The sequence below is a fragment of the Gavia stellata genome, chromosome 1 (assembly GCF_030936135.1).
Source record: "Gavia stellata isolate bGavSte3 chromosome 1, bGavSte3.hap2, whole genome shotgun sequence".
Lineage (NCBI taxonomy): Eukaryota > Metazoa > Chordata > Aves > Gaviiformes > Gaviidae > Gavia > Gavia stellata.
This window is the reverse complement of record NC_082594.1, coordinates 125286063-125299028: the sequence shown is the minus strand read 5'-3', so window position 1 is coordinate 125299028 and position 12966 is coordinate 125286063. Positions and strand designations below refer to the sequence as shown.

General features: G+C 47.0%; 1 protein-coding gene and 1 non-coding gene across 2 annotated transcripts; one reads left to right on the top strand and one right to left on the bottom strand.

Annotated features, from left to right (window-relative positions):
- The first annotated feature begins 199 nt into the window (after positions 1-199).
- On the top strand, positions 200-271 carry TRNAD-GUC (transfer RNA aspartic acid (anticodon GUC)). The gene has a single exon. It is a non-coding gene; the product is annotated as a tRNA-Asp (tRNA).
- A 479-nt stretch (positions 272-750) lies between these two features.
- On the bottom strand, positions 751-10167 carry CPOX (coproporphyrinogen oxidase). The gene is made up of 7 exons (XM_059821339.1): positions 9747-10167; positions 9516-9659; positions 8691-8801; positions 7600-7741; positions 5049-5267; positions 3227-3331; positions 751-1267 (listed from the first exon to the last, which is right to left on the bottom strand). Exons 1-7 carry the CDS (start codon positions 10165-10167, stop codon positions 1180-1182), a joined length of 1230 nt encoding a protein of 409 aa, XP_059677322.1. The 3' UTR covers positions 751-1179.
- Positions 10168-12966: the final 2799 nt, after the last annotated feature.

Here is a 12966-nt window from a genome sequence, read left to right as displayed (position 1 = left end):
GTGTAACACGGAAACGAACACGGTAGCCCACGGGGAAGCTTGACTTCGGTGAGCGGAGAGCAGCGAGCGTGAGCCGCCCCGGCCGGGCGCCACTCACCGCGGCACGGGCGCCGAGGCAACCACCACGCGCGGGCCGGAAACCCGCCAGCGGTGACGTCGTACTACGTCCTGGCGGGAAGCCGAACGACAACCACCCCACTCCTCGTTAGTATAGTGGTGAGTATCCCCGCCTGTCACGCGGGAGACCGGGGTTCGATTCCCCGACGGGGAGAAGGTGCTGCCTTTTCCTCAGCGGGGCGGGGGAATGGGACCCCCTCCTCGCTTTTCCCCACGGGGTCCTCAACAAGGTTCGTGCCCGGGGAAAAAAGGACAAGCAGCCCGGGGCTGGGAGCAGTGTGAAGTGCTGTTTGAAGGACCTCGGTGCTTCCTGATCTGTCCCCCACCTTCCTAGCAAAGGGGCTGGCCCGAGGCAGGTGGCTGTCCTGTCTTGGTCACTGCTGAGATGTGCAGTGCTGAAAGATTTTGGCCTCAAAATGGCCAGTCAGCCTTCCGCTCGCACCAGGTAAGAGTGGGACCCCAGCCCAGAATCTCCCAGTTACCGATCAGTTAAGTCATGCTACCGCAGCACATTTTAAGACACTTTCCCCTTCTCAAGTCAATGTCGATAGCCTCAAAAAAACACGTAGTGAAGCACCACCTTTTTCACATCTTCCTGAAAGCAGACTTTAAGTTTTAAAATCATATCAAATATTCCCTTTATTTTTTAAAAAAATATTTCTAAAACAGCCCAACATTTTCTAGGAGTAAGCAGTGCTATTTAGGCACAGATAATGCTTTCATTCCACTGGGAGAACACTTCACAGTAGTTTACCATTTTGCAGTCAAACAAATCAGTTGAGGAAGTTCTTAAGCATGCACAGTAGTCCTGTGAGGGTATCGCCAGTCCTTCACAAGGTAACATCAACAGGGGGTAATAATATTAGCTGACCGATCTTAAAGAATGAGTTCACATATTTGCAAGTTATAACAAGTCTACAGCATTATTAAGGCACCAGGTAAGAGTATAAATAGCTATACTAAAACGCCTTGCAACATCAGTTTGAAATGAGCTGGTTTGCAGGCGTTCTCGTTCTTTCATAATGGCTCTGTGTAAGCAATCCATCTTGTTCATGATCCGTGTCAGTGCACCCAGTCTCTGGGATTGCGCAGAACCTCCAGGATTTCTGCTTCTTTCGAGCTCTCCGGAGGGGTGTGCATGTACTCCCACCTGCAGGGAGAGGTGAAACTCACTCAGACTGCCCAGCTGGCTGCCGCCTCTCCTGCACCAGGCTATGTTTGGACTTGAGTTGCCTTTTCTCAAGATGCAAAGCTACACACACAGTTGTTAACTTTTGCATCAAGTAGACGGATATGGCTACAAGTCATTTAAGTTCACCAAAAACAGTAACGCTAGAAGAGACAGGAGAAACGTTAGCTCCATCTTTTTTCCCAGCTTCTGGAAAGGCTGGAAGAACAAAGAGAAAAGAAAGTGCAATGCCCCATACCCCACAATCCATGCAGGTTTATTTGCAAAGATCTTTTGGCAGTCTCTTGTGACACACTTGTGTGACGAGGAAGACGAGCCAATAAAGAACCCAGACAAAAGAGAGTGAGGACATGACTCCTAAAGGAAATCGCCAGCTTCAAATTTTATCATTTGATCCTGACGCGATATTTTCAGCCACCCAGGGCAAATTTTTCCAGAAGCTGGACTGGAAGCACTAGAAGTCCTTGTTGAATCTTGGTTTTAAAAACAGAGTTGATGAGAGACCACATTTTATTGAAAAGGCAATTAAGAGGCATGACAGAGGAAGAAAAGTGTCAGCAGTCACAAAGGGATGGGTACAACCTTTTTCCATTTTTTCCTCCCAGGAAGGACCCATTCGTGCTGTTGAGTGAGCTGTTTATGTTGACGAAAACAAGCAAAACCAGATCATCCCAGCAATGAGATCAAAAGTGAGGACCATGCTATACCACCAGGTGAGGGACACATCTGGTGTTGGCAGTGAAGCTATATGGTATGACCAGGACTGCCTTCACGGTTAAGGGGTAGCAGGCAAAGGTCAGTTATCCTAGCGGAGGGAGGTCACTAGTGGAGTCTTAGGAAATTCGTAATAGGGCCTGTGCTACTCAGCATGTCTAAAAGCAACCTAAAAAGGGGCATAAACAGTAAATGACAGTTTGCTGATATTGCCAGATTAAGCAAGATCGGTTAACACCTAAAAAGGCAGTTGAAAAGGGTTAATATCGAGCCAAGCAACTGAGCAATAAAATGGGAGGTGAAATTCACTGTTGATTGATCCAAAGTGATGCACACAAACATTGAGAGACTGAGTTAACTTCTACTGTCCAGAAAAGATCTTGGCATCATAACAATTTATGAAAAAGCCAGCTCAATGCTTAGCAGCAGTCAAAACCAGCAAACGGCATATTGGGATTATGAAAGGAATAAGGAATGAAAACATCATTATGCCACTGTATGAGTCAGCAGCACACCTACATCTTGGATACACATACGTAGTTTATGTTGTCTGTTCCTTATCCCCAGTTCAAGAAAGGGCATAGAAAAACTTAAGCCTAGAGAAAAGTGGCAAATGTGATGAAACGTATGGAACAGCTACTGTACAAAGACTAAAAAGAGGGGGACTTGTCAGCCTGGAAAACAGACAATGAAGAAAACAGAAGCCTGTAAAATAAGAACTGTTATGGAGAAAATGAACAGGAAGAAAATCTGGTTACTCACTGAAAAGTCGAATGAAGTCATCAGCTGCGAGTAGAAAACGAAGAGGCACTTTTTCCACACAACACACAGTTAAACTGTGGAACTTTCTTACGCAGGCTTGTCAGGACAGCCCTAAGCTCACATGGTTTCAAAGAGCTACTAAACAAAAACCCATGGAGCAAGCAGAGGAACTCTATCAAGAGGTACTGAGCACAAAAAAATACCACTTTTTTTTTTGGTCAGAAAATATCTAGGCTATATTCTAGATATTTTTGTCGTTACTGGCAACTGCGTGAGTGTAGCAGACCAGAGAAGCATCTGCATGTATTTGGCCAGTTCTTGTATCAAGCATGAACTAACCACTATTAAAGAGATGGGACACCAGGACAGAGCTTTGATTTAATCCTATAAATTATTTTATTAAGAACGGTGCCTACCTGCAAGTCCACATATCTGTGCCCTTACCTTGCAGTCAGTGGCAGAGACATAAGAATGCTTTCAATTCTTGATCCTGGTGTCAGGAGGCCAAACTTTGTACCTCTGTCATAAACTAAGTTGAACTCCACGTACCTATGGGGAGTGAAGAGATGCAACAGAAAACCACGTTTATTATCAGAAGTTGCTTGTGCCTTCTTCAACTAGCAGACACCAGACAAATCCAGCCTGTCTTTCTGCTGCGTTGGGTGTCAGAATGAACCATGGTTTGGGGCCAACTGTTCTCTAGCATCGTCTGCACAGGAATGCAAGTGTGACCTTGCCACTCCACAAAGCATAGGAAGTAACAGATGACAGGCAGACAAACTATTCAAGGAGAGCATTCTGCATGGTGCTATACTAGCTTATTTCTCCTAGGCCTCAACCCCACTGGCAAGCTCGACACCCAGTTTAGCTTGGTTATGGTAGTACTCCTTTTTGTGGTGGTGTCAGACATAACAGGAGCCTTAAAGGAACTGGAAATGACTGCAGGAAAACCTCTACTGTGCAGTCCTCCATACTGAAAGACACATAAGCAGTAAGATCAGAACAAGATTTTCTGTTTCTTGGGTAGAGTTGAAAAGCAGCAGAAGTCAAACTGCTTCAGAGTGCTGGCTGGGACTTGTAAGTGCCAGAATAGACAGTTTTCTGTCCTCAGCGTAGGAACAAAGCAGTGACTATTCAGCAGTAACCAGTACTGAGGTATTAGTACTTAACAGAGGTACAGGAAGGGAGGAGTGCTTATCTGTTTGCAGAAATGGAGAGCTTAGCCTAGCCCAGTAACCTGCAAACAGATCCAGGGAAATAAGCAGGCCTCATGATCCGGTCCTGGCTGCAACCTAAAGAAGCTATTCCCCCTTATAACCTTAGCAGGATCCTGAAAGGCCAACACTCCCAGGAGTAGCCTCACCAAATTAAGCACATGTGCTTATTTCAGTAGTTACTGCAGGCCAGTGATCTAAACTTGAATGCTTATGCCTTCTCTATGCCACTCTCAGAGATTTCTCTGCAGAATAGGCAGAAACTAGACTCCCCAGTTCTGCACGAAGCACATGTATTCTCATTTCTACATATGCTTACACAATCACAGGACATAGATAAAGGAGTACAACTGTATCTACCAACGTACTTCAGCTTTTGTACCATTAACAGTTGTTCAAGTTAATAAGCATCCTCAAAAGTCTTTTAAGTTACAGTAACTTTGGACCATGCCAGAAAAACAAAACCCCTCTGTATCTTTATTCCTTTACAAAGAGTTGTTTGCGTTCTCATTTCAATGCCAAGATCAGATAGAATAAATATGTATGTAAGAAGCTGAAAGTACTCTTGGGTACACTTATTCCATGACTTTCTGGGGTTTAGCTTCATTACTGTATAGGAAGCATGACTCCCTCACCCTCATGCTCCTCATGTCACAGGGCAGTCACTGGGCTGCTGGAGAGGGTGGGACTCAGGACAGCAAGCACCCCTTTGCCTGTTACAAAGCAGCAGCTTCTCTTCATTTTTGAAGAGTTGCAGAGAAACTGTGGCATTTTGCATGGGTTGCTTGTGCTGCAACACGAGAGTGGGGGATACAAATGAGGGTGTGCTAGTACCTTCTTTGCACCCTCCCCGGCAATCTAGCATTGGATTTCAAAAATAGTCCTGTACACAAAAATGTTGAAATTCTCTGGCAAGCTTTAGAGCACTTACACAAACTTAGCCCACACTGCAACAGGACATAAACTCTGCAACCATGAACAACTAGCTCATTTTTTTTTTCTCACCAGCATAATCCACCTCCCGTGTATTCTTTCACTCCTTCAGTACTCACCGTCCTCTCCGAAGCTGCTGCCATAGCTTTTCCTCTGGTGTGAAGGAGTCATGGCAGTGCCTTTTCACAATGGGAATGTAACAAGGCACAACAGCTTTGGCACAACTCTTCACAAACTGGAATACTTCCTCCTTGGAGGGAGAATCCACGTCATCAAAGAATATGCCTCCAATCCCTCTTCGCTCGCCACGGTGCTTGATATAGAAGTAGTCGTCGCACCTAGAAGAGGTAGCAACAACTAGTAATATGGTCCACAATATTCAAAGAAATGAACAGAACTCCAAACGGTTACGTGGCACAGGATGGCACTAGTTAAATATTGATGAAAAGTCAGTCCCTGCAGCACCGGGTGCCGCGCTGTTTCACTGACTGCTGAGAGCCAGGATGCTACAGCACCATCTGGAAAGCACTCCTGCGTTCACTTACAGTAAAAGCTCTGATTAAACAGTCTCTTCAAAGCTACATACCACCGCACAGTCACTGAACACGTAACACTCAGCCACCATGGCTGATGCTTCCATGTGGAATCATCCAATTCACATCCTCTACTTATGAGGAGGAGGGACACCTGATTACAGAACGTCACCTTACGCGCTCTTTCTAGATTTCATTCCCAGCATTGTATATAGATCCCAAATTATTTGTACAGCTTTCACATGAACTCAAAATAAACTTGGAAGATTAACTTCTTTATTCTTTTTGCCATTCTAGTGAAAGAATTGGTTTTCTGCATCAAAACTAAAAGAATGTATAAAACCAAGTCCAGGTAAGAAAGCCACCATCACTTAAGGGAAAATCAAGAGTGAGTCAGCCTTCCTTGGAAAAAGGCTTTTTAACATTGCAAGATGGAGTTATTCTATCAGTGACTTTTCGTGGCTCATGTTCAACTTCATGAAGGATTAAGGGCAGCTTATCCTACAACAGGGAGGCAATTAATCTCTATTGTATTTACTGGGAATATGTAGGTGTGCAATTACTATAAATTAGCTGATTTATTGTATCCACACCCTATCTTGCTTATAGTGGCTTGCTTGGGCAGCCATGCTCTGCAAGTCTTCACGTGGGGGAGAAACGGAAGAGATGTAAGAAGCAGAAACCATCAACAGCAAGGAAACCCTGCCTTCCTTTAGGACTAGTTTTCCATGCATGTATCCATTCACAGTTGCTGTTGTCAAGCAATACAAATGGCATGGCTGTAGCGAGAGAGACGTGGAGCTGTAACAGACAACCTATGCTATTTTTTATTCACTGGCATGATCAGCTTTTGGTTTTTATAGCAGCAGGAAGAGTTAGGAAAAAAAGGGTGAGTCAGAAATGCAAAAGAGAGCAAGCCTGACAAAAGTCTTAAAGACAGTGTGGTAAACATAACAAGAGCTTTTATGTTTGAGAATGGTGGGAAAAGGGGCAATGCTAGTTAGTAGAAGCTCAGAGGAAATTCACACTGCTCCGGCAGCGAGAACCGCATGCCCCTACACAGCTGCTGCTTACAGCAAACACTCGTGCTGGGACTGAGAAAACTGCCTTTGTCCATGAGATACAATTAGTCCTCCCGTGAGCTGCCCTCAGACTAAGAAGGGGTGTCCTTCTCTCCCCCTGCAGCTGGCATTACTAGCCTACTTACGCTGCAGACAACCTGACCATTAAGGCAGACACTCTGAAATACCATGCAAAAATTCCTCAGAGAATAAGACAGTAGTCTTAAGGTTGTGTAAGATGTGCTTCTCTACTAAGTGGTTCACACCCGAGCTACAACACCCACTTTATCTCCTGTCCTCAGACAAGACCTGGTAGCTTACAAAAGGGTAACTCCTCCTTCCTGGATACCACAGTTTGTAGCAGATATGATTATCAGACACAGAGCAGCACGCCCCCACTGAACAGTGAAGGATCCCATCACCTCTTATCTGTCAGCTCAAGAAGAACATTCAAAGTTTGCATCTTTAGAGAATATGCTGTTGAACTCTCAGTGAATGTGTCACTGGAAAAAAAGTACAGCTTCATCAAAACTATGAAGCTTCTACATTAAGGACAAGCTCCTTTACCTACCTGGCAAAAAAAAGAAAAAAAAAGAGGTAATGAAGGTCAGACTGAAGGCAGAAAAACTGGAATGGGATTTTCAGAACTGCAGTGCCGGTCCAAGAGCTCACACTAAAGTTATGGACATTTACCATGAGTTCGCTGTAAGCAGAATTAGTGCAAGTCCATGGGGCAAAAGTCTTGTCCTAGTTTAACACCAGAGGCTAAAAAGAATTTTTAAGTTGCCTAGTGAAGTCTGTAGCTTACAAAACCTTGTAGAGTCAGTTTGGTTTTTATTCGGGCTGTAGACTTATGATCCTAGTTGTCAGCCCTCTGATTTGAAAAACTCAGGCCTCTCTGTAAATAAGAGGTTGGTTTAGACTACATTTTGTCCCAGTGCGCACTTGCTGATAGTCATTAGGGTCTGCCGATACTTTTTCAAAAGGCAGCAGAACCTACTGTTCCTAGACTACACTTAACTGGCAATACCCAGCGCTGCTTTCTGCTCCCACAAAAGGGACCTCTCCCCACATACCATTTCTTGTACTTGGGATACAGCTTCAGATCATGCTTGTCACAGGCTTCTTTCAGAGTCTTGTGAAAATGAACGGCATCCTCTTCATTCAGGTAAGTTGGAGTGAGGTCAGTCCCACCACCAAACCACCACTGTTTAGTTCCTATAGGAGAGAGGCAATCAGCAACATCTTTCTTTTAAACTTCCAAACAGAAATACATTGCTAGTGGTTCACCAAGAACTAACGACTACTTTTACAATACAAACCAAAAATCATTATTCAGTGGTGTTCCTAAACATCAATTGTGAAAATTTTGAGTTTGAGGTTGTGCGATGACCAGTGGCTTCAGGAAAACATGAAAGAAATTTCAAAGCAGTGACAACCATTTGTCCGGTATTTTGGACCGCTGACCTGACTACAGGATATCAATTTCACAAGATGGGCTGGCAATTCCTACTCAAGAATCCAGAAACACTTTACTGCATGCCAAAGAAAGGAAATATCCTTATGAAATCCAGGGAAGTAATTGACTCAAAATGATCCACAACGCTTTGGCAAAATAATTGAAAGAAAGCTCTCTTTGAGCTTCTGACACTGTCACAAGGGCTCTCAGTGTTAGACCACCTAGCCTAGAGTCCTGCTTCTGACAGCAGCAAGTTGCAGAAACGCAGGGACAAAAGGCATAGTGCACGTAGAGAGCAACGTTTCTGACTTTACTTCCTCCCAGCTGCTGAGACAAAGGTACATCCTGAATAGAATGCTTACCGGTCTTTCACAGACCTTTCTTCTACTAAATTCTCAACTTGCTTCTTTGAATATGTTTCACACTTACTTATAATGTCCTACACTTTAAGTCTGAAACCCCTGGTGTACGCTGCAAAAAGTAAACTGCCAACACCTTTACCGTACCAGATGCAAGCATCACGCTGATCTTGCAAATGGACAAATGAAGGCCCAGAGGTTAAGCGATCCTGTCCTACACAACAGACTCTTGGCACAGCTGGGAAGAAACCTGGACCGGTTCTTAACCTCTCACCCCAGCCACGCCTTCACGCTTCCTTCATGCGGGGTCATACATTTCATACGTACTTCATTGGATTAAAATTCTTACCGTCTGCTTCTTCAATTTCAAAGTATCTGTAGTTGAAGTGCATGGTTGGAACGTGAGGGTTCTTTGGATGGATAACAGAGCTCACACCCATGGCGCAAAAAGGCAGTTTTCCTAGATAAAAAGATGTGCAGGAAAAAAACTTCAGTTTTTTAAATAATTTATTACTATTTAAGAAACATCACTATTTTTCCTTAGGTTCCAAGCTACTGTTCCACTATAAGAAAATTCCCCATGTTGGGTCACCATAATTATTAATCAATGTGCAATTTACTTCTCATCCACGCACTTCCATCCACCTAACTAAACGCTTTTTTTGGTATTTGTCCTAAAATGCAACAATATGTTAGAGCACCCATTAGAGGCAGATCGCTCAAAACGTAAGGCACTGCTAACTAAGGCTTTCCACCACCCCTGTCCTCGAATTACCCTTTGCTACATGAACGTGGGTTGAATCCTCTTTAGCCTTCAGGTCTTTTTGGTTCTCTCCCTCCACGTCTTTGGTACACAACTCCTGCGCTGTTTCGCTGTTGAGCTACAGCGTCGTTATTGAGACATGATCTGTGCCTGCAGTACATTGCTTAAAGCGGCAAGACAGAGGGAGAAGCACTCTGATGCCTACTTTTTCAGGGATGTGAAAGTCCCCCTGCCAGGCTTACTGGCTGGGAACAGCCATGATACAAATGAAATCTTCCCTTGAGCGTTGATGAGTCCAGCCTTCCTCACGTTCTGCTCAGAGGCCAGACTCTGCTGTCGCAGTACCCGCACGGGAATAGTCGGGTGAAGACGTCCCGGTCCCCTACCCCACCTCCCCGCCGGACACCTTACCGTCTTTGGCCTTCAGAGACTTCCCCCTGCTCCGCATCTGCCGCGCTGCCTCCTCGGACAGGAGCCCGAACACGACGGACACGTTCACACCCGCCTTCTCGAAGACCTCGCCGTCCTGCAGCACGCAGCTGATGCCGCCTCCGCCTGCCAACGCCACGGTCACCCCGCGCCGCGGCCACCGCCCCCGGGGTGCCCGAGCCCGGGAGGACCCCCGCCGCACCCCCCCCGTACCTTCCTTCCTCTCCCAGGTGTCCACGGCGAAGGCGGCGCCGGGGTCCAGCGCGGCCAGGGCGCGGCACACCTCCGCCTGCGTCTCCATGATGAGCAGCTCCATGCGGCTCCGCAGCTCCCGCCGCCGCCGCCGCAGCTCCCGCAGCCCGCTCACCGGCGGCGCCATGAACCGCTGCCGCAGCTCCTCCTCCTCCTTCTCCTCCTCCTCGGACGCCGCCACCGCGGCCCGCTGCCGCCGCCACAGCCCCAGCCCCAGCCCGCCCAGCGCCCCCGCCGCCGCCAGCGCGGCCCGCCGACCTCCCCGACCCGCCGCCAGCCCCGGCGGCGCGGAGCCCAGCGCCCGCCGGCCCGCCGCGGCGGCGAGAGCGAGGGCGGGCGCGGCGCGGGCGGCCCCACGGAGCAACTGCGCGGCCGCCGCCATGCCGGGCACCAGCGCCGCACTGCCGGCGGGGCGGGGCGGGGCGGGGGCCGGGCCGAGGCGGCGCGGTATCGAAACACGCCTTTACGTGCGTGGATACGCGTCCGTGTCCGCGCAGGGGAGCTCGTCCCGGCTAAGGCTGTAGGCGCTCCGTTCCCTTTCCGGCCGGCGGCTCCGCGGGCGCTGCCTCGGCGCCGGGCCGCCCGCCCCGTCAGGGTGCAGCGGCCGGCGGAGCCCGCGGTGGAGGGAGCGCTCGGGGGCCGCAGCCCGCCCGGTGCGGCCTTGGGAGCGGGGGCTGCTGTCCGTGCGCCCGTAAAACACCTCTGCGTACTAGTAGCCGATAACCCGGTGTCGTCAATGCAGTTGCTTGAGTCCGCAGAGTCATGCGAGTAAAGCCTTGTACAGGGCCAGGCATGGCTGGAATAGGAGGAATGATGTATTTTCTTGAGCTATCCTGTGAACCGAGTGGAATTCCTCAGCTGTGTATGGCGTTGCTGGTTTTATACTCGCAGCAGTGATTTTTTAGAATCTGATCAGTTTATGGGACTGCCAGTTTAGCGCCAAGGGAATATTTCCCATGGATTTGAGAGGGCGCATGCTTATGCCTTCTTTGTTCTTTCTAAAATTGAAGCACTGAGGTTTTTTCCTAATAACGTAAGAATTCAGAGTAATAAGGAGAAGGGTTATGTGGAGCCAGATGTTGAAAGGTACTGCATAGCACCAACTTACAATTCAGAGTTTGATTTTCTTGGTGCTGATGTTGGCACTAGATCCATTAAAATGATTTTCTGTTTTCTCAGCTGCCTTGACATTGGCCGTATCAACAGCAGAATAGTACAACAAACCAACTAGCACAATGACAAAAGACTTCAGCGAACAAATAAAACGACAATTTTCCTTGCGCAAACATGACAGTGCAGCCATTGGTGATGGTACTGTGCTGAACTGAGCTATGAGAGTTTTCTTTCAAATCAAACAGCTGATTTACTAATGTTACTTTTTAAAATAAGCACATTATTATTTTCTAATAAGTAATGACATTTATTAAACCTGTCATTGATTGAGGACCTATATTAGGGTTAGGCTGAGAAAAATAATAGCTACCGCAGAAGCCCAGCCCTGCAAGGTTTGTACTCTGGTATGGGACTGTGCCTTGGAAACAGTGAGCTGCTTATTTCAGGGCTGGTTTGCACCTGTAGCACCCAAGAAGAGATCAGTTTCAAGGGTGGCTCTATGGAAGGCAAGGAGATTTATCCCTAATATGGATCAGGGCTTCATTAGCTGTCCCTTTTCATTGTAGGGTAATTTGGGGGGGCAGGGGAGGAGGTCTGTGTAAAGCCATAAGGTTCACTCTTCATGAACAGTAGTTAGTCCATTCGTTAGTTAGCTAGGCTTAGTCCATTGCCTCATTTCTGATCTGATTCTGCTCTTTGGCAGCAGAGGATGCTGTGAAGCTGCTGAAGCTCTGCAAGTGAGAAGGGAAGGAGACCTCTGAGCTAGGCGCTCCTCTGCCTTTAGCTGGAGGACAGGATCCCCGATGAGCCAGGAGATCTGAGCTCCTGGTGATAGGAGTGAGGGAAGGAGTGCCTCAATATTTGCAGGAGAGATCTGTGGCTGACGGAGGACACTACCATCTTAGGGGCTGTGGTAAGTCTGCTTTATTTGGCTGCACTAAGCAGCTCTTTCCACAGTTCTTTATCTGGGGCTGGCTGTGATAGCTCAATTTCTTCTTGAATTGCATCCACTGGATTTACCTAAACATTTTCCTGATAACCATGGAAGTGCACAATGCACACTGCTGCTTACTGTAGTAAAGCTCTGCTCTTTAAGTGGGTTTCTTAGACACTACTATAATGGAAAAAATAAAGAAATGCTGAGGCCAAAAGATGTGTAAAATGCATTCACGCTGATGAGCATTTAATGATTTTTTATTATTTTTTTTTTCTGTGTTAGGTTGAGTACAAAGTTTGATTGATAACATCTCATAATTCAGCTGGATGGGACTTCTGGAGGTCTCTAATCCAAGCCCAGGGGTTCCCCGTTTCTGGGCTGGATGAGGTCGCGCAGGGCCTTCCTTGTCCATCTGCATTTGGAAAACCTCCTCCCTGTCATGCCTGTGCTCCTGACCCAGCACTCCACCACCCCCACCGGGAAGAATTTTTTTCGTATTGAAACAACAAAGTCGGTACCGAGCCCGCGATCGGGACGGTTTTCCGAGATGAATAACTCAATAACAACTAGTTTGTTATTAAGCAGGCATTCTTTAATACAGCGCTGGGCAGCACTGGGGATTTGTCCACCACGAGTGCTCCAACGGGTTAGCAAAGCACCTCAGTTCATATACAGAAAAATCATACATATTCATCAGAATTCTAAAAAGGGCGGTCTTATGTGGATGAGTTCCCGGAATTCATTTGCATAGTCCAAGCATGCGCAGTAAAATTAGGGTTAGGGTCTTTTCACCCTCTGGTGGTCGTTCATAGTCTTCCTCACACTGTCCGCTAATTGAACTTCGGGCTTCCTTTGTCCATACATGGTCATGGAATTGGCTCATCCATCCTTTGGCCTCAGAATGTTACAAAAGGGTCAGTTTGAACTAGTTCTTTAGCACTTATCTTGACACAAACGTCTCGAGTCCCTGTTATCAATGATATACTCAGGAGGCATAACGAGCTACCTCAAGGCTCATTTGATCTTGCCAGGAAGGGAGTTACACGTCTTGAAACATCCTATTATCAACTCTGCTCAGCAAATAATTAAAACTATGCAAGTAAAGCTTTTATGTATCACAGTAGGGTCTCA

Excerpts from the sequence above, each read along its gene's own strand:
- CPOX (XM_059821339.1), bottom strand. The coding sequence starts at position 10,167 with ATGGCGGCGGCCGCGCAGTTGCTCCGTGGGGCCGCCCGCGCCGCGCCC. Across the intron at positions 9,660-9,746 it reads CACCTGGGAGAGGAAGGAAG|GCGGAGGCGGCATCAGCTGC; the intron begins GTACGGGGGGGG and ends TGGCGTTGGCAG. Across the intron at positions 8,802-9,515 it reads GTCTCTGAAGGCCAAAGACG|GAAAACTGCCTTTTTGCGCC; the intron begins GTAAGGTGTCCG and ends CTTTTTATCTAG.